This window comes from Eleutherodactylus coqui, chromosome 1, assembly GCF_035609145.1.
Source record: "Eleutherodactylus coqui strain aEleCoq1 chromosome 1, aEleCoq1.hap1, whole genome shotgun sequence".
In the NCBI taxonomy this organism is placed as follows: Eukaryota; Metazoa; Chordata; class Amphibia; order Anura; family Eleutherodactylidae; genus Eleutherodactylus; species Eleutherodactylus coqui.
The window spans coordinates 352,475,651-352,497,594 of record NC_089837.1 but is presented as its reverse complement, the minus strand read 5'-3'; the positions used below and the strand labels follow the sequence as shown (position 1 = coordinate 352,497,594).

Sequence of the window (21,944 nt, the reverse complement as noted above, 5' to 3'; positions counted from 1 at the left end):
CAATGAAAGTTGTTGCAGTGTTTGCAATAGATATAAGAAATATTACTCTTCTTTGTTTAATTTCAGAACAGAGGAGGGGCTGATGGTTTTTTTTTCATCAGATAGCCGTCCGCTGTCTGCAGGGCAATACAATACACATCTGCATATTATTAATGTAGTCTCTAATTTTACAATAGTTCTGAAGCAAGAACCTCATGACATTTCTGTTTGACAATCCAATGGCAAACTTTTCTTTTCAGTTGCCTGCAAAATTGAATGAGCTGGACCAAAATGGAGATCTCGCCTTGGATCTTGCCCTGTCTAGGAAGCTAGAGGGTATAGCCACGACCTTGGTGAATAGTAGGGCAGATGTTGATATGGTAGACAAGAAAGGTTGGAGTCTGTTGCACAAAGCAATCCAGAGGGGTGAGTGGACTGTATTTGTTTCTTAGTAATATATATACCAGTGTTCTTATATGTAATACAGGTACATGTTTTTTTTTTCTTTTTACAGATGATAAGTTTGCTGCCAATTTCCTAATTAAAAATGGTTCGCTTGTCAATGCTGCTACAATTGGGGAGCAAGAGACTCCACTACACCTTGTAGCAGCTTGCACAATGAAGGACCGCTCTCTGGAAGTGATGTCTGATTTAGCTCAAATTGCTGAGGCACTTTTGCATGCAGGAGCTAATCCCAACATGCAGGACAGTAAAGGAAGGTAGGCGACTTATACTTTTGCTGGGTTTTTTTGGAGCTAGTTAAAGGGGTTGACTAGTTAAGAAAATTCTGTGCTAGTAGAAGAGTGTCCTTTGTCCTTTTTTTAGCCGGAGTGGAGATCGGTTGCAAAGAACACTTTTTTTCTCTGAAGGACATGTCCTGTCCTGCATTACACAGACATCCCATTGATTTGAATGGACACTGTATGATGCCTGATTGCTGGCATGTCATGGCCGTTAGGATCTGTCTAACAAGAAGGAATTGTCCAAAACCGAGAACCCCTTTAAAGAAAAATACAACTCCAATTTATTAACGGTTTACTAAAAGCATATAATCAATCACTTAAAAAAGGGAGTAAGTTTACTCTTTAAAGGCTATTTACACCTTTGCACTTTATTGCTTTTTCAAATTTAAATTGGCATGTTTCTGGAAACGAAAACGTACTGTAATTGGGCTTTCATTAAAAATGAGATTTAATTTCTACGCTTGTATCGTTTTCCAAGGCACAGCTGACCGGAGGACTGAAATTTTAGCAGATGATACTCTTGCCTGCTTTCCTGTTGTGAATGTGCATTAATTGCCTTTCCTCTGAGCTATTACAGAGGGCTATATGATAGTTCCAGGGGATGGTGGAGGAGATCAGGACAGAGAGCAGGGAAAACTACTGTGACAGAGGGCTGTAATTCACTCCGGGTGAATTCTTGATGGATGGAAAGATAGCTGTGTAGTATTGTGTGGGTGTGGGTGTGGTTAAGCTACACAGCTTCTGAGGAGAGGGGGAGTTCAGCTTTTGCATATTTTGTGAGAGAGACCAGCTGATCAGTGCTGGGAACTCCCCTGAGCCAAAAACTTGAATGTAGTAGAGCCAGCAAACAAAGGTTTTGTAAATACATGAGACGGAAAACTCAATGCAAAAAGATCCCTAAAAATGCATAATTTTTATGTAGGGACTTAGTAAAGATATGTTTATATTGTTTTTTATGCACAAAGATTTCCATAGCCTTTTAAATGTATGTATTATGTTTAGTAGCTTAACTTCAGCTAGTGCAGTACATGGAATGTTATACTGCATAAGACCTATTTTAGCAGAAAAGCCCAATATTGCTACCATGTGCTGGCTGGGTCATCAGCTATATGTGCTTGATTTTGGGAGCTTAGTCGGTAATTATCATTATATCTATGCTGACTGACTATTGTACTTAATGCACAATTAGACATAAAGACTGGGCAGAACTGCAGATCAGTATAGCTAATTGCTGGTGAGGAATCCCTTCAATTCCCCATTTGGCTCTATTCGTAAATAATCTGAAGTATGAAATTCTGTATTTTTCATTGTTACCAAATGAAATGTATACAGGAAAATGCATAATGATGAATGAAACAGGGTGTGCATTGTAAAGTGACCTTTTTGTCCAAGGACAAAATGGGAAATGTCATGAGGACTATGCAGTTACTCACATGAACAATGCTGTCCAATCCAAGAGCACCGTAAATTTGTGGCCATCTTGGGTGACAGACGTAGGATCTGTGAACTGGTGAATTCACTGCAAAGGGGCATAAATAACGGGCACCAAGTAATTCTACTCCATATGTCCATCACACGTCAAATTTTGTCCCAGGACCACAAAGTCTCTTTAAGTTTGTACTGTAAGTACAGTAACTTTAACAGCAGACGCTAAGATACTAATGACCTATCCTCAGCCTCTTCAATCAGATGATTGGTGGGGAGGTCTGCCGCTCAGGACCCCTGCCTATCAGCTATTGATCACCTATCCGTATGTTAGTCCCAGAAAATCCATTTAAAAGTACTTTTCTCACTCCTGAAGAACAGCTAAATGGATTTTTACAAATTATTCTTGTTCCCTTTTGCTTTCAGGACTCCTCTACATACAGCTATTCTTTCTAGAAATGAGTATGTCTTTAACCAGCTGCTGCAGTGCAAACAGTAAGTAATAAGCGATTAGGATCCTATTTAATGTCCTTTTACATAGGCCAACAAGTGGACACAAATGTTTGTATGAATACTCATTTGCTGGACTTTGAACCCTTTGAAAACTGCACATGATCAGCTGACAAACGAGCAAATGCTGGTTTGTCGGCCGATCGCATCTTTTGTGCAGCCGTAAAAATCCAGCTGCATGTCTCCCTGTGTAAGCGGGGTATGTGCTGCTGCCAGTGATGATTCTGTATGTGGGAAAAACCATTGTATGAATGTTCATACTGCATGCAGATTCATTGTAACGGTACAGTAGAGCAGTGCCAGTCTTGTTGATTGGAAGCAAATGTAAAATGACCCTTAACTGGTTCATTGCAGACTAAATCCAGGTTCTATTCTGTGAAATGGCTCAGATGTAGACCAGTAATACCATTTTGCAAGTACTATATATGATTTAAGTTCATGGTTTTGCCACACCGTATAAGCATCCATTTTTTTTTTTTAGTTCGTATGAAAGAGTGGCTTTACGTAGGACAGCTGTCGTTCGAATAGTCACTGGAAATGGTCACTTTAGTGAGTTAGCGCATGAACGACTGTTGTTTTTGTGCTTTTACGCAGAGCAATAATTGTTCACTTGTTGAACTTTGCGGTCGTTAAAGCGCATACTTCGCTGCAAAGTTATTGACCAGTTGTGGAAGGAGAAACAACTGCCTGTTACACCAGACGATAAACAGGCAACCAGTAACTACATTTTAGGAGAGCTGAAATAAAGCGACGAGTGACTAATTATCGCTCGTCACCCTGTTGGCCGTGTGACTTGAGCAACTATTTGACTAATAATTGTTCCATGTAAAACCACTCTTAGGCTGGAGCTGCAGACCTACCTTTTTTGAAGTCCATAGTATAGTACCTCTGCATGGTAACTCTTGCCCTTGGTGGATACAAATGAGTGGTCTACAGCAGAGGGCTGTTGGTAATGTAGTTTTTGATTGAGTGATGCAGCTGATTATACATCATCTGTTTTCTGTTTGATGACATTGTTATAACGTCCGTTAGGTTACAGATAGAGATGAGCGAACGTACTCGGATAAGCACTACTCGTCCGAGTAATGTGCTTTATCCGAGTATCTCTCCGCTCGTCCTGAAAGATTCGGGGCGCTCCGCTGCTGACAGGTGAGTCGCAGCGGGGAGCGGGGCAGAGCGGGCAGGAGAGAAAGATCTCCCCTCCGTTCCTCCCCGCTCTCCCCTGCAGCTCCCCGCTCCGCAGCGCGTCCCGAATCTTTCAGGACGAGCAGAGAGGTACTCGGATAAAGCACATTACTCGGACGAGTAGTGCTTATCCGAGTACGTTCGCTCATCTCTAGTTACAGACTAATGGATAGGCTTTCACAATGACTTTTCTGTTAGATTAGATTTAGAACTAAAGGATCATGAAGGAAGTACGGCTTTGTGGCTTGCTGTCCAGTATATTACAGTGTCCTCTGACCAGTCTGTCAACCCTTTTGATGACGTTCCTGTTGTAAATGGAACATCCTTTGATGAAAATAGCTTTGCAGCCCGACTGATTAAACGTGGCAGCAACACGGATGCCACCGACACCGTAACAGGTAAACGCAAGAGGTTTGTATTCACTGCAGAGCTAATGTGTCAGATCCGGAATGAAGCGTCTGGTTCCAAGGGTTTTCATCATTCTCTTTGTGGATGCTCTGCTTACTATAGACCTAACTAATTGTATTATCCAGACATTCTTTTGCAGTTTCAGGGAGGTTTATCACAGAAAGGTAGCTTTAAAAGTACATGTTGAATCGTTTTTGATCCCCACCTAAAGTTAGTTTCTTTTTTTTTTTTTGAAAACATGTCCACATTAGGGGTACTTTTTAACAATATAATTTGTATTTTTTAAAGTTACCACTTAACATACCTTATAATCTACTGGAGTAATTTAAAAAATTTCCAAGTCGGGTAAATAGGGGGAAAAAAGCATGCAATTGCAGCTTTTTTTTGTTGGGGTGTTATAGTGTTCAGAGTGCATTAAAAAGAAGTAATCTTTATGTAGTAGGATTGTAGCAATATACATTTTTTGAATATATTTTATGCTGCACTATATAAGATAATGTACCTTTTGTAAAGAAAAAAAATAGCTTTCTCTCGCTATATGCTGACCCCTATATTTTTTTTTAAATTTTTTGTCTGAGGTTGTGTGAGAGCTTGTTTTTTTATGTGGCGATCTATAGTTTCTATTGTTTGCATTTTGGGGTTATATATGACTTTTTGATTGCTTTTAGTTCAATTTTTTTTTTCTGGGAGATAGGATGACCCAAAAATACTGTCATTGTGTATTTTTGTCTTAACAGCATTCACATTGTGGTCAAAATGTGATATTTTAATAAATGGGAATTTTACGGATGACCAAATTTATTTTTCTATGCAACAACTGGGAAATTTTTTATATTTTTTTAAACTGTTAGTATTTTTTTAGTATTCTTTTAGTTTTTTTGCGCCCGTAAGGGACTTGTAGTAACTTGTACATCGATAGTTACAATACTTGAGTATTGTAATATAGTGTATATTGAATCACTTTCTATTAGGTGCTGCCACAGGCAGGGCTTATTAGGAAGACATCCATGGCAAACCTGGAGACCTCCACAATGTTGGCCATGGAAACCTAATGGCACTCTCAGGGGCGCCATTCAGGGGATAGAAGGTGCTCCTGCCCTATGTCAGGGCATGTAAGTGTATGTCCAAACATGGCGGATTTTCCCAACAGATCCTCTACATATAAAATCAGTGGCATTTTTAAAGTTAGCAAAGTGGATGAGATTTTTAAAAATCTCAATTCACATCCTACAGAAAAAAAATAGCTGCGGAAGTTCACCTGCGGTGATGGAATTTAAGTCCACAGTTTGTCAATTATAGCACCAGATTTTAATTGCACGCTCCACCTCTTCAAATGAGAGGGTGACTTTTTTGCACTGAATTCCTCGTCAAAATCTGCATCAATTGGTGCCATTTTTTTATGTGGATCTTTCATTTCAAATTTGCCGTGGGCACTCTGCCTGCCCCGTCTGGTCATACTCTAAATGGTTAAATAGCTGGAAACCCAATTACTCCAGATTGTTGTGGCTTGGTGTCTGCTGTCAATGTTACCTCCCAGCTAACCCCTGTCAACCCCTAGCTCCAAGTGTAGACATAATGCAGAAGTACCCTGATGTCCCCTATCCACCTTACATGTATGGTGGATTTCGGGGAGGGGTTGAAAGTTTGTTTTAATGCCTATTGCTGTATTTAAAGCTCTCTATTTTAGTATGTGTATGTACTCATGAATAGATATGGTAGTATTAAGTTAAAACCAGTCTTGATAAACTTTTTAAGTTGCTGTATCAAGTCCTCCAGAATACAATAAAAAAAAAGTGAAACGGCACAACTACTTTATCTAGTTGATTGTAATGAAACATTCATAGTGCTCCGCAGTACAAGATCCAGGTTGCTGGACTCCACACAACATATCGTAAGACACTGTAGCACTCCAGTTTTAGTTGGAGATTTAGTGTAATCTATAGTATAACTTTAGTACAGTTTGACCTTGTGGGTCAAAACATCAAAAAAATGTTTGGTAAATAAAACCCCTATTTAGTATACTCCACTAGTAGTGGAGTGCTGCAGGCTCTCTGTATACATTATGTGAGACGTCCAGAATGGGAGATGCTGTAAACGTATATGAGAGAACCATTGGTAACCTTCAAAATCTCTTTAATTTAGGACAAAAACAGCTTGTTGACAAGAAATAATTGTACAAATGAATAACCATTCACACAACATACTACAAGCATAATTTGAACCTGTGTTAAGGCCCATTTCCACGGCCCGATGATCGCTCAAAGACAGCTTTGAGCGATCATTTCGCATAAACTATTGAGTAGCTACTCAGCTATTTAAGACCAATTAGGTATGCAAATGAAGCCTTCCCTGAATGCAGTTAATAGCCCAAGGGCTCTTATCTGCGCTCAGATCCTTTGTTCTCCAGCGGGAAACAATGCTATCAGCACTACCCGTGGAGAACTGCTGATAAGACTGAAGGACGAATTTTAGGTTGCACTGAATTTAAAGATCAGCTAGCAGTGCGACACATGTACTATGGGCACACATTTAGACTCCACGATTATCGCCTTTTAGCCATTATTTTTTTTTATCAATCATCGCTCCGTGTAAATGGTACTGTATTTTATATTTTTTCCCTGAGGGGGTTTTCCAAGTATTTTTTTTCCTGATTTGTGCTGGCCATACCCAAAAATAATAAACTGGTGTACGTATACCCATCCAACTTGGGTCCCTGCAACTCCAGTGCCGCAACTGCAGTCTCCCCACCAGGTCTGTTTACAAGATGCAGTCTCAGTCTGCGAACAGAACGTGATTGGCTGCAGCAGCATGTGACTTTTGTAAACCGGCTGACTGCAGCCTGAGAACGGAAATTTGGCGCTGGAGCTGCAGACAACCCAGTACAGGTGAGTATAGGTTAGTTAATTATTTTTTTGCATGACTAGCATGACTTGAAAAAATGTTACTCAAACGCCTTTTTAATGTACCTTTCTTCTAGGTAACTGCTTGTTACAAAGAGCTGCTGGGGCAGGAAATGAGGCTGCTGCTCTTTTTTTGGCAACCCATGGGGCTAAAGTCAATCATAAAAATAAATGGGTAAGTTCTGTTTTGTAAAACGTGTTGCGCATAGATTAGCATAGCCGTTTATGGCAATAACTGAAGGTGTATTTGGGAAAGAAGTTTTATGTGCCATTTAATTATGGTAACTTTTATACGTATAGGTGCTACTACACCAGCGCCGATGGCATTTGCAATTTGCAGTGAATTGCCATGCTGCACCTAAATTTGCAACTTTAACCCACAATTATCAGTAAAAACATAATTAACAGCAACTGCTCACACTCGTTTAATAGCACTGTGTATGTTGACAGTGTTAGGTTAGTCATTAAGTAAATTTAGTAATTGCATATAAAATGTATTTGTTCAGACTTGTAACTTAAAGGCAACCTGCAATCACCTATAATATAAGTTATGGAGCTTATAGTTTAGGTGATGTGAGGTCTGGGGAGATTTGCGTCATTCTCTCCCAGTCCTCTATTCCTGCGGTGTCCTCTGGCAAAGTCAGATTGGGCGCAGCCTTTTTAGAAGGATCATCTCTACAGGAGTCCGGGGGTTTGGCCTTCTGAAAAAGTGTCAAGCTTCTTATGACTGCACTGACTTTGTTGTGGGACACCACAGGAATGGAGGACTGGGTAAGTGTCAAAAGCCACTCCTGTTAATCTAAACTATAAGCACTGTAAAGGTACATTTACACCTAGAGGAAATGCTGCAGAATTTCCGCACTGGAAAATTCCACTGCAAATTTCACAGCAACATTTCCGAATCCGTGTCAAAATCCGCACCTCACCTCTGAAGTCTTCATGCTGTCAGCGCACCCTTTCACCTGGTACCCGGTGGCTTCTTGTGAGTCAGGTGATACACAAGTGGCATCATCTAACCAGCAGTGCTGCACCCACTAGGGGCTGCCGAGTGAAGGGGTGCGCTGACGGCACAAAGACTTCAGAGGTGAGAGCTGTACGTTCTATGAGTAAATCTGCAACAATAGATTTTGACTTTATTTTGAATGCAGAAATACTAAGGAATTTTTCATGAAATTTCAACATTTACGCTACGTTAAAACATACTCTTAGAGCTCATGACCGTGATACGCCGTGAATGGAGTCAATGTTAGTGAATGGACCTTCATTGATCCATGCACACCGTCGTGTGGACACTTCATATCTATGTGCAAGAGACCTAAATTGCAGCATGCTCTATTTCTCCGCGTACCACACAGTGTTAGCCTTATACATTTGTTGGGGCTGCGTATGATATGCTGTCCATATGCGATACAAACGCATTCCCGCTTTGAAACAAAGCAGGGAATTTAAAAAAAATCAAAATCAAACTGCGCATGTCCGTGTGATACGCAGGCAAGCACAGTGCCATATGCAGTATCAGCCGTTGGAACATATGGCAGCAAAATGGGTATAACGCTGCAGGGAGATCCACAGTATTTTACGCATACGGCCGTGGGCATGAGCGCTTAGTTTATGGTGCTTATAATTGATAATAGATTTCCTTTAAGGTGGACATGCACCTTTAAATGGCTGTTGGCCAAATGCTTGTTTGGCTGAGAGTTATTTCTCCCAAACTCCCCATACACTTGTATGCTCAGCTTCAGCGAGGGGAATAAGCTGCTGCCAAACACCTCTAGGAGCAACTTATCTCCAATGAGAACAATCATTTTAAGGCATGTTGAAATCCAGCATGCCCGACCCTTCTGTCCCTGTGACATCTTCCATTAGGGGAGTCCAAACACCCCAATACACAATAGATAGTCCACAGTCTTGCCGAAACTGGCAGGTTTGGCTGACCTGTGTCCGTGTATAGCCAGCTATAGTGACATGCAGTGGTCAAATAGTCTTTATTTTGATAGTTATTGATGAAATGTTAGTTAATTGCTGTATTTTTTTAGCATAACCGCATATTGCAGGCAGCATAAATACGGAACTTGTGTCTTATTTGGAATAGCCCCATGACTGTGCCAGACCCTGTGGTATAACGGACCCTACTGACTTATAGGCACTGCTGGGATTGTGTTGAGGTTTTCTTCATTCCGGTGGCAGGATTAACTATTTTTTTTTTTTATCTTTAAGCTGATTTATATGCTGAGTGAAATATGAGCAGAGCCGTAATTCATGGTTATGCTGTTCTCATCCTAGGGGGAGACACCGTTACACACAGCTTGTCGACATGGGCTTCCCAGCCTTACTACAGAGCTATTACAGCAAGGAGCTAATCCAAATTTACAGACAGAAGAATCCATCCCTGTTCCTAAAGGATCTCCACCTACCAGTCCATCCTCCAGCACTTATTTACAAACGCCACTGCATATGGCAATAGCCTACAACCATCCAGATGTTGTGACTGTCATATTAGAACAGAAAGGTGAGAGCTCCCCCTTATGGTGAGCATGAGAAGTGCGTTTCAGTATGCAATGTTCCATTTTTCAAACTTATTATTAGCATGGTTTTCCTGTTTTCATTGCTGTGCATTATTATGTATAGATAATTTTTCTTTGTTTTTCCTTAAAGCCAATGCTCTGCATGCAACAAATAATCTTCAAATCATTCCCGACTTCAGCCTGAAGGACTCAAGAGAACAAACTGTATTAGCACTGGCTTTATGGACAGGTAAGAGATGGGATTAAAGATGATCTGTCGCCTGGGGAGGCACAGCATGATACCTGGAAATGCAATTTAATGTCCTTTAACCTTAAGCCACTTTAGGACCACTGGATGACTATAAACATCCTGTGGTCCTGAAGTATGTATGCAACAGGCTCGGGAGTCGGAGTCCGGTCCATACCTGGTCGTTATCAGCTGTTTTTGATTGCTAACTTTCGCAATCTAGAGTTGGCTCTGATCACAGCAGTGCTATGGCTCTTGGAATGCGACAACACAAAATTACATCTTTAAAAAAATTTTTTTTTTTTAATTGCTCTTTGTGTACAAAAGTAGCAAAACATATAAACTTAATATCCCCGGAAAAATGAAACCCAAAGAAAAAAATGGCAACATTTCCACCCCCACCCCCCCAAATGTCCCTAAAAAAAATTTATGAAAGTTGTACAGTGCATTCATTATATGTACCTAAAAATTCTGCAATTATAAAAAATATAATTTGTCCTGCAACAAACAAGCCCTAATACGGCAACGTCAATGGAAAAATTTAAAAGTTATGGCACCTGTAATGTGATTTGTGAAGAAAACTAAAAAATCACTTGGTCATGAAGGTGTAAACAGACTTGGTCACTAAAGGCCCATTTACACGCAAAAATAATCTTTCAAACGATTGAAAGTTTTAGCTATCTTTTGCATAAAGTGTTAATTGACGCTAATGTCCATTAACACTTTATCATCATTTGCATCCAGGGCCTCCGGGAGCTGTTTGCAGAGCCCATGGTGTGACAAATCACCCCCAGCTGTACACAAGCTGCATTGTTCTCCTCAGGCTGCCAGCAGAATACAATGTAATCTTCTGACTCCCGTGGAAAATAGAGCATGCGGTCTGTTGAGAGATACTTGATCTCTCTGCGGCTGCACGATGGATTTTAAATTCACCTTTCCGGTCGATTGAACGAATTTTGAGAGATAATCGTTGCGTGTAAATTGGCCTTTAGGGGATAAAGTACTAAGTAAAAGGTTTACTCAATCATTATTTATTGGCAACTCTAACAATCCTGGTGCTACTTATAGGTATGCATGTCATTGCTGCACAATTGCTTGGATCAGGCGCCTCAATCAATGACACCATGTCAGATGGACAGACCCTGCTGCACATGGCAATACGGAGACAAGACAGTAAGAGTGCTCTCTTCCTACTGGAACACCAAGCCGATATAAATATCAGGTAAGGTTAACTTTAATATTGGCTAGTAATTGAATTGCTCATGGAGTACAATTGATGATAGTAATAGCGACACATTATTTAGGCTTCATGCTGCTTTATTTTGTCCAATATCTCGCTCTTGTCTTCATGCATTTTCGATGTACTGTCATGTTTTTTACTTGAATTTTTAGCAAATTGTGCAATTGTGAAACTTAACCAATATCAATGTTGTATAAACACAGACTTCAAAAATAAAGACACAGTAGGTCTTATGTGTGGCTAATTTAAGATAAAATATCAAATTATAAGAGATTAAAGATATTGGAGAGAAAGCAGAGGAGAAAAAAGGGAATGGAAGAGGCGGGTATCCTGCTGCATTGTATAGTTGTCCATGTTAAAGGCTGGCAACTGACAAACCTACATGAGCTATCCACGGGCACCAGAACTTGAAAAACTTAGGCTAAGTATAGGAGAGGATACTAGAGCTGTTCATTACTCATGATGTTCTCTTATCCGGTAAGGAACTCTGAATATGGAATATGTAGTTTCTTCCAGGCATGAGCTATTATTTGTTTGGCCACTAGTAAGACTCTGCTGGAGGAAAGCTCGAGGATTTGTAGTGCAGTAGGGCTTCCCCACAGGTCTTGACTGAGAAGGGTGTGAAATACGGTGCAGGGCAGGCCGGATAAACATCACCACAAGTGTAATATATATGGCAGGTCCACCACACATGTATCTAAAACCTAAAACAACTGGCTGGATAGCAAGGAACAATGGAGATATTTGTGTGAGTACCATATATCAGCAGATGTGGATTCCACTATTTTAGTGTTAATGTATCAAGATGAAATTACAGTATATTCCATGCATCATCTTTGGCTGCCCTATCCTGCATACCAGTTGGGTCCACTTCCCATATGTTTACATAGCTGGGAGAAGTATGATGGGCAACACTGTTTGATGAGGAGTAAATAAGAGAAATTAGGCCCTTTGAATATGGAGATAACAGAAGTTTAATTTGTGTGTATCTAAAATTTTCATTGCCGGAAAGGAGAAAAGTTGGTGGAGAGATTGGAGAGGAAATTGGTAGGAATTAAGCTTGCCAGCAAATGTAACCGTATCCTATATTTGTAGAGAATGATGCATTAGTAGGCTTTGAGGTGATGCCTGAAGTGCCGAAGGGACCCATAAGAGGGAGTTGACAGGTAAAGACGGATACATTGGAAGTCTCCAGATAAACCCAGAGGGGGATTTCTGTTGTAGAATATAACACAGGAAGCTGCGCTATCTTGGCCACTTAGCAATAGTGGGATAGGTTTGGGACCCCAAGCCCTCTAACCCGTTCAAGGCTGTCAGTGTCATGTGTAATGTGGGTCGTCCCACCTTGCAAATGATGAGTACGAGATGTTTCTGCAGAGCCCGTAGAGCAGGTTAGTTTTATTATTGCTTGCCACATGATTCAGAGCATAGTCCTGATTATCTTTATATTGTATCTTGTTGGTGTTATCCCGTCAGTCTGAAAGGGGTTTTTTCAAACCTTTTAAAATTGATGGCCTATCCTCAGGATAGAGCATCAGTGTCTGATAGGTGGGGGTCTGCTGCGCAGGGGCCGTGGTGCCCAGGCAAGTACTGCAGCCTCTTAAATTTTTGCTTCCAAGCAGGAATCGGTTTGTCCTCACCCTGTATAATTTATATCAGTCATTCTGAATGCTACATATTTGTCCCACTGAAGTGAATGGGACAAGACTATAATACTCAGAATGCCTGATAGGAATAATACGGGGCTCTGTGTACGACCATGATCATGCTCTGATGTAAACATTGAAGAGGCTGTACTGCTCCTATGAGTGGCGTGGCCCCTTCAATCAGCTCATCGGCAGCCCCCACCGATCAATTATTGATGACAGACTATGAACTTTAAAAACTTTATTAATAATAATCATCTTTATTTGTATAGTTCAAACTTATTCTGCAGCGCTTTAGACAAGTTAGATAAGCCCTTTAAAGTTTGCCTAGTCTTGTGTTTCCTAAACGTCAGTCCTCGTGACCCTCTAACAGGTCCTGTTTTCAGGATTTCCATAGTATTGCATAGGTGATGGAATTCCTAGCACCTCAGACATTGACATTATGGCCTGTTAGGGATGGTCATGAGGACTGGAGTTTAGGACACACTGGCCTAGTCTGTTACTCACTAGTTTATAACTTATGTGATCTTTTATGAATCGGGTCATATTACTCCTTTTACATTTGCTACATTTTGATCTGGGAGATTATCAAACACTTTGGTAACGTGAAAATAATGACACAAAGTCACAAAAAAGTAAATGTGTACTTGTATTTCAGTAGCAGATACTGAAAACAACAGTAACTGATCCACAGATGATTCTTATTACATGTTTTCATTTTAGGACCCAAGATGGTGAAACTGCACTTCAGCTAGCCATTAAAAACCAGCTTCCTTTAGTGGTTGATGCTATTTGCACACGGGGGGCGGACATGTCCGTTACGGATGAACAAGGAAACCCTCCACTGTGGATTGCATTGGAAAATGAACTGGAGGATATTGCATCAACATTGGTAAATAATTCAGTTCCTCAAAATTGTTTATTTTTGGCATTTTAATTTAGTTGAGTTGAGCAATAAAATATTTTTTATCCTAGGTCACTATTTTTCTGGGTGACCTAAACCGTTCATATGACTAGCATGGCCAAAACTTCAAGTTTCTGTTTGCTAACTAGTAACAAAGATGATAGACTTCATGTTACAGATTTTCAGTTCCACCACATATTAGGCATGCTGGCCATATTCTTTTCATACACCCGCAACCCACCATACATAAGAAAGCTCTTCAGTACAATTTTGTGTGGTTGTTTCAAAGAGGTTTTACAGTATTTCTTTATGGATTACAATACCATTTCTATTATGAAAAGAGCAGATGAGTTATCCTACTGAAGGGCAATTTCAAGTCACAGCATCACAGAAGAATTTGGGAGTACAAATTTATGGCCATGCTTGATACCCTCAAGAATGGAACGAACCTCGCCCTGGGATTCTTGCATAAGTGGAAAATATGAAAGGTCTGAAGGAAGTCAAGAGGAATGTCCTCTTCCCATCATTTTTTTTTTTTTTTTTTTTTTAATTTCATAAAAATTCAGAACTTGACTTGTAAGAATGTGGTGCTGCATCTCCTTCCATGTGCATGTTAGAGGAGAGATAAGATGCATCATAAAACTGTCACATTTCTGAGCTTAGTGGAGTGATTAAGTATTTATCTATCAGCTCAGTTTGTCTGGTGTTTTAAGTTTTGAATGCAAAACAGTCTAAAATTTCTGTGTGTGAACATTTGTATTTCAGTCAAGAGGGGTGTACTCTCTGCATTTGTATATTTTTATATATAATATATATATATATTATACCCCATCCAAACCAGTTTCATTTTAGCCTTATGAAGGGTTGATAGAAGACCCAAAAGCTCGCTACAACATCATGCATTTTTGTTAGCCATTAAAAGGTATCATATCTACAAGATTACATGGCTTCTCTCACTGAGAACAATCACCCTTTATTATGAAAAAGGAATGTCTATTCCCAGACAACCTCCGCAATAAGTGTACATTTTGCTTTTTGGAAAGGGTTTTTATCCACCCTCCCTCGCTCTCTTTCCCAATATATACGCTGCAGCATGTACATATGCTAGAAGTGCCCTAGTAGCACAGTGTGCTTACAGTAATGTGTAACAAATGTCATTATTTTTCCTGCCTTAGGTAAGACATGGATGCGATGCAACATTTTGGGGGTCAGGTCCAAGTGGTTGTCTACAGACTCTTCTACATAGAGCCATCGACGAGAACAAAGAGCAGGTTGCTTGCTTCCTTATACGCAGGTTAGATTATTGTGTTGTTTATTACTTTAGTACACTGCTTACACTGTTCTTGCACTCATTGTTTTATTGTCTTTCTTTGTATATTCACAGTCTGTAAAAAGTGTAAAATTATATTTGAGTAGTTTTAATTTTACTTAGGCTTTATTCCCACGAGGGCATATCGGCCGCCGTTTTCACGGCTGGCCGATATACGCTACGTTGAGGGAGAAAAAAACTGGTGACCGAGCGCACAAATCAAACATTTGTGCACCCGTTCATATGGCATGGTGAGGCCGGCACAAATGTGCTGAGCTCACCAGGCCATTACCCATTTCCCCTCCCTCCCCATCACAGGCTCACCTCTCGTTCCTCCCTGCTCGTTCTGTGCACTGGGAGGGGGCCGGGGCGGACTGTCACTTAGCTCCGCCCCTCCTCCCATTGAGGGCTATGGACAAGGGTCGTAGAGGGGGTGGGTGCTTAGCTCTGCCCAAGTCCCACCCCTTGCTCATAGCCATCAATAGGAGGAGGCGGGGCGGACTGGTGCTTAGCTGCGCCCACGTTCTGCCCCCTCCCATTGCATAGAACGAGTGTGGAGGGACGAGAGGTAAGCCTGCACGGGGGAAGGGAGGAGGAGAAGAACAGAGGGAGGAAGTTTAGCAGGAGCCCATGCATCGGCCGACGTATTCTGGCCCAAAAGATAGTTCAAGGACTATCTTTTGGGCCCGTCTTAAAAACGCCTGGCGCTATATTGGCTTGGCCGGGCGTTTTTTACGTCTGAGGAATACGCCCACGTGATCTGATGCATTGGAATCCAATGCATCAGATCACAGCGCATCTTGGCCAGCCGTGAAAATGGCCGGCCGATGTGCACTCGTGGGAAAGAGCCCTCAGTCATAAGAACAATCGGCAATCATTAAATTATCGCTGATCTGATCTTTCATGCAGACAAAATCATTTTTGGTCTGGCGTTGCATTGTTCGGCCTAAACAGGCAGTCCTTCATCTATGAATCTGTCTGTTTACTGTGAATGGAGGCGGATGGGTCAGAACAATCCCCTTCTTGCTCCACCTCCATTCATTATGCGATCATCGTTCCTGTGTAAAGGCAGAGTGGTGATTACAGGGACAGCTGTCAAGATGCTTCAGGACCCGACATTCATTCCATGTAACAGGGCCTCTAGTTCTCAGATATTGAATCAGGGGGAATAAAACGTTATATGAAGGTGTGAGCATCTAATTAGTGTTTACAGAAAAGTGACAGGACCTCTTCATAGGGTCTGAATTGTTAATAATGTGCACTCTGGGCCCTTATATTAGAATGATCTCAGCGATCAACTATAATCTGCAGATCTTGGTACTAACTCCAAGATCTGCACCGCAAGTAATTTGAAGCGTTACAAGCTGTACACTGAAATAAGTGTGTTATCCATGGAGCGCACAGGTGTACCGTACCAAGTTCTCCAGAGCCAAAAACCTTTTCTGTTACCACTCTGCCTAATAAATTAGGGTCCTGAATGGAGAACTCCCCTCTATAATACAACATTTCTTAATAAGGTTTATGAAAAGGGGCTTTCTAAACGTAAATTTCCAGGAGATGAAAATGCCGATTTGAAAAAAAAAAAACATGTTTAGCAGTAATCCCATTTGTAAACTGCTGATCGGGATGGCAGACTAGGAAGTCATTCTGTTGAGTTAAGGCTCCTTTACACGTAAAGACAATCTTTCAAAGGATTGAAAGATTGACAGTTCCAGCGATCATTTTGCATAAAGTACTAATGGGCACTAATGTCCATTAGCACTTTATCAGCTTCATTTGCATGCAATGAACCTCCAGTAGCTGTTTGCAAATCCCAGTATGTGATCTGGATTATCCCGTGGAGAACGATGGATTTTATGCTCCCCTAAAAATCATTGTTCAGCCGAAGAGTGAAAGATGGAAGCATTTCCATCAATGATTATCGCTCGAAAACCATCGTTTGAACGAATTTTCAGCGATAATTGTTGCGTGTAAATGTAGCTTTACTCTATTGTCTTTCATCTAGATTATCCATCATGAATTTGTATATAAGCAAGTGAGTTAATTGCCACCACATTCTTGTTCTCTTTCAGTGGCTGTGATGTAAACAGTCCAAGAAAACCAGGACCAAATGGAGAAGGGGAAGAGGAAGCCAGAGATGGACAGACACCTCTGCACTTGGCAGCAAGTTGGGGATTAGAGGAAGTTGTTCAGTGCCTTTTGGAGTTTGGTGCCAATGTGAATGCACAGGTATGATCAATAACGTGAGTTGCTGTTGTTATACACAATCAGCAGTCAGTGGAAGTTGCACGGTAAACCAATAGTCTTTTGTCCAACATGCCTAATATTATTGCTTTGATCAATAAATTAATTTTGATTAAAGTTAGAGCAAAAATTGTGATTTGACCTTTTCGCCATTGCAATATTAAGTCCCTACCTTTCTATTATTACAGGATGCAGAAGGACGAACTCCAATGCATGTTGCCATCAGCAATCAGCACCGTGTAATTATTCAATTATTGATCTCGCACCCCGAGATCAGGCTAAATGTGAGGGACAGACAGGGTATGACACCTTTTGCATGTGCCATGACATTCAAAAACAACAAAGCTGCGGAGGCCATATTAAAGCGGGAACCAGGAGCAGCTGAGCAGGTAATAAAAGGGGTTATACAGTGAAAGAAAATAAGGGGATAGTTATTGTGCTACAGACGCATTATTAGGTTCCATGAAGGATTTTAGAGGGGTTGTGCTAAGCTTAGAAGTTATCCATGGGATAGGAGTTAACTAATGGGTGGGATCCAACTGCTGGGATCTCTACCTATGATGAGAGGAGTCCTGAAGGCCCCCAAATGAATGGAGCAATTAAACATGTGCCGCTGCTTCATTAGTTTCAGTGAAACTGCTGGAGTTCAAGCGGCAATGCACACATGCTCAACTGCAGCTCTATTCATCCAGGAACCTTCAGGACCTCCGTTCTTGTGATTAGTTATGGTTTCCGTGGTCTATCCTCCCCCAATTGGATGGTTATCCTTTTAGCCTGGAATAACTTCTAGTCTTGGCACAAACCTTTTAAAGGGAATATATCAGCTAGATTTTCTTCTTGACTAACAAATTGCAGATACTAGAGATTTTTAATTCCTTCTAATCTGATTTTTATTTTCTAATTGTAGATTTATTTTCAAAGCGGTTTTAACAAAATTGACTTATTACTTATCCTTATGAATAGGAGATAAATTCAGATTGGTGGATGTCTCAGTGGCGATTTTCCCCCCCCAACCACCACCACCCCACCACCAATCCTGAGAACAGTGGCTCCTTGTCCTCACCGCATCCCCTGCAGTGAGGAGGAGGTTGAATTTCATTTCATTAGGGCTGATGGCAAAAAGAAAAAAGTTTGGTACCATGCTAGCTAGTAGAGCAAAATGTGATTGTTCCCAGCAAGAGAAACCAAGTAATCTTGTAGATATGATGCCTTTCAATGGCCAACAAAAATACATGATGTTATAGTGAGTTTTCGAACCTCTCAAGGTTCTTCCTCGGGCTTAATGGGATAGATCCGAACTTCGAATGTAATGTAGCAGCACTGCACATGCGCAACTGCTGCTGCATTCAATCTCCTCCACACTGGAGGGGGTGCAGAGAGGAGAACAAGGGGCTGCTGTTCTTAGGATTGGTGGGGGTATCAGCAGTGAGAAACTCACTGATCAGACTTTTATCCTAAGGATTACATATTTGCGTGGGTATTCTTTATCTGATATTATAATAAAGAAGCAGCTAGAGAAGATGTTACACTTGGGTCATCAGTAATAAGATGTTTGATTGCAACTTGGCCATTAACTTGGATGCTATGGTCTCTTTTAGAGATGAGCGAACGTACTCGTCCGAGCTTGATGCTCGTTCGAGTATTAGCGTGTTCGAGATGCTCGTTACTAGAGGCGAGCACCACGGATGTTCGAGTTACTTTCACTTTCATCTCTGAGACGTTAGCGCGCTTTTCTGGCCAATAGAAAGACAGGGAAGGCATTACAACTTCCCCCTGCGACGTTCAAGCCCTATACCACCCCCCTGCAGTGAGTGGCTGGCGAGATCAGGTGTCACCCGAGTATATAAATCGGCCCCTCCCGCGGCTCGCCACAGATGCATTCTGACAGAGATCAGGGAAAGTGCTGCTGATGCCGGAGCTGCTATAGGGAGAATGTTAGGATTGATTTTAGGCTTCAAGAACCCCAACGGTCCTTCTTAGGGCCACATCTGACCGTGTGCAGTACTGTTGAGGCTGCTTTTTGCAGTGTTGCACTTTTTTTTTTTTTTTTGTATATCGGCCATGCAAAGCATTGCGTCCAGAGCATTGCGTCCTGCAGTAATTTTACATAGTTCACGGCCAGTAGTGGTGGTGAGGCAGGGACAGTGAAAGACATATCCAGTCTATATAGGCAGTGGGCTTTTCCAAAAAAATTTGGGGAAAAAAATCTATTTGGGCTGCCTGTGACCGTCCTGACTGTACTGCGTCTCTGCTGGGGGTAGTTGTCCTAATTCATACGCAGCCAGCTAAGTGTTACAGCAGGCTTGCGCAAAATTCTTTCCTGGCTCTGCGTTGCCTCTTACATCACCGCTGTCATCCTGTCCAGAGTGAAACAGTCTGCAGTAATTTTACATAGTCCACGGCCAGTAGTGGTGGTGAGGCAGGGACAGTGAAAGACATATCCAGTCTATATAGGCAGTGGGCTTTTCCAAAAAAATTTGGGGAAAAAAATCTATTTGGGCTGCCTGTGACTGTCCTGACTGTACTGCGTCTCTGCTGGGGGTAGTTGTCCTAATTCATACGCAGCCAACTAAGTGTTACAGCAGGCTTGCGCAAAATTCTTTCCTGCCTCTGCTGTGCGTTCCGTAAGCGAAGTCAGCCTCCAACCACAGGCCAATAAGCGGCACATTTAATTACAGCGTTCTGTTTCTGCACTACTGGTAATACACCATGCTGAGGGGTAGGGGAGGCGGAGGCCCAAGTCAGGGTGTGGACACAGGCCGAGCTCCTGATCCAGGTGTATCGCAGCCGACTGCTGCGGGATTAGGAGAGCGGCACGTTTCTGGCGTCCCCACATTCATCTCACAATTATTGGGTCCACACGGTAGACCTTTATTAGAAAATGAGCAGTGTGAGCAGGTCCTGTCGTGGATGGCAGAAAGTGCATCCAGCAATCTATCGACCACCCAGAATTCTGCGCCGTCCACTGCTGCAACTCTGAATCCTCTGGCTGCTGCTCCTCCTTCCTCCCAGCCTCCTCACTCCATTACAATGACACATTCTGAGGAGCAGGCAGACTCCCAGGAACTGTTCTCGGGCCCCTGCCCAGAATGGCCAGCAATGGTTCCGAATCCTCTCCCACTGGAGGAGTTTGTCGTGACCGATGCCCAACCTTTGGAAAGTTCCCGAGGTCCGGGGGATGAGGCTGGGGACTTCCGGCAACTGTCTCAAGAGCTTTCAGTGGGTGAGGAGGACGATGACGATGAGACACAGTTGTCTATCACTCAGGTAGTAGTAATTGGAGTAAGTCCAAGGGAGGAACGCACAGAGGATTCGGAGGAAGAGCAGCAGGACGATGAGGTGACTGACCCCACCTGGTTTGCTACGCCTACTGAGGACAGGTCTTCAGAGGGGGAGGCAAGTGCAGCAGCAGGGCAGGTTGCAAGAGGCAGTGCGGTGTCCAGGGGTAGAGGCAGGGCCAGACCGAATAATCCACCAACTGTTTCCCAAAGCGCCCCCTCGCGCCATGCCACCCTGCAGAGGCCGAGGTGCTCAAAGGTCTGGCAGTTTTTCACTGAGAGTGCAGACGACCGACGAACAGTGGTGTGCAACCTGTGTCGCGCCAAGATCAGCCGGGGAGCCACCACCAGCAGCCTCACCACCACCAGCATGCGCAGACATATGATGGCCAAGCACCCCACAAGGTGGGACGAAGGCCGTTCACCGCCTCCGGTTTGCACCGCTGCCTCTCCCCCTGTGCCCCAACCTGCCACTGAGATTCAACCCCCCTCTCAGGACACAGGCACTACCTTCTCCTGGCCTGCACCCACACCCTCACCTCCGCTGTCCTCGGCCCCATCCACCAATGTCTCTCAGCGCACCGTCCAGCCGTCGCTAGCGCAAGTGTTGGAGCGCAAGTACGCCGCCACGCACCCGCACGCTCAAGCGTTAAACGTGCACATAGCCAAATTTATCAGCCTGGAGATGCTGCCGTATAGGGTTGTGGAAACGGAGGCTTTCAAAGGTATGATAGCGGCGGCGGCCCCGCGCTACTCAGTTCCCAGTCGCCACTGCTTTTCCCGATGTGCCGTCCCAGCCCTGCACGACCACGTCTCCCGCAACATTGTACGCGCCCTCACCAACGCGGTTACTGCCAAGGTCCACTTAACAACGGACACGTGGACAAGCACAGGCGGGCAGGGCCACTATATCTCCCTGACGGCACATTGGGTGAATTTAGTGGAGGCTGGGACAGAGTCAGAGCCTGGGACCGCTCACGTCCTACCCACCCCCAGAATTGCGGGCCCCAGCTCGGTGGTGGTATCTGCGGCGGTGTATGCTTCCTCCACTAAACCACCCTCCTCCTCCTCCTCCTCCTACGCAACCTCTGTCTCGCAATCAAGATGTGTCAGCAGCACGTAGCCAGCAGTCGGTGTCGCGCGTCGTGGCAGCACAGCGGTGGGCAAGCGTCAGCAGGCCGTGCTGAAACTACTCCGCTTAGGAGAGAAGAGGCCCACGGCCCACGAACTGCTGCAGGGTTGACAGAGCAGACCGACCGCTGGCTTGCGCCGCTGAGCCTCCAACCGGCATGGTCGTGTGTGACAACGGCCGTAACCTGGTGGCGGCTCTGCAGCTCGGCAGCCTCACGCACGTGCCATGCCTGGCCCACGTCTTTAATTTGGTGGTTCAGCGCTTTCTGAAAAGCTACCCACGCTTGTCAG

General features: G+C 43.0%; 1 protein-coding gene across 1 annotated transcript in view; it reads left to right on the top strand.

Annotated features, from left to right (window-relative positions):
• Positions 1-21,944, top strand: part of ANKFY1 (ankyrin repeat and FYVE domain containing 1) — a 53,498-nt gene that overhangs the window by 19,083 nt on the left and 12,471 nt on the right. The window contains exons 7-18 of the mRNA XM_066576989.1: positions 240-405; positions 494-698; positions 2,574-2,642; positions 4,041-4,240; positions 7,228-7,325; positions 9,434-9,659; positions 9,806-9,904; positions 10,970-11,123; positions 13,511-13,679; positions 14,867-14,985; positions 17,073-17,229; positions 17,433-17,633. Coding sequence (XP_066433086.1) covers positions 240-405; positions 494-698; positions 2,574-2,642; positions 4,041-4,240; positions 7,228-7,325; positions 9,434-9,659; positions 9,806-9,904; positions 10,970-11,123; positions 13,511-13,679; positions 14,867-14,985; positions 17,073-17,229; positions 17,433-17,633 — 1,863 coding nt within the window. The remainder of the gene's footprint in view (positions 1-239; positions 406-493; positions 699-2,573; positions 2,643-4,040; positions 4,241-7,227; positions 7,326-9,433; positions 9,660-9,805; positions 9,905-10,969; positions 11,124-13,510; positions 13,680-14,866; positions 14,986-17,072; positions 17,230-17,432; positions 17,634-21,944) is intronic.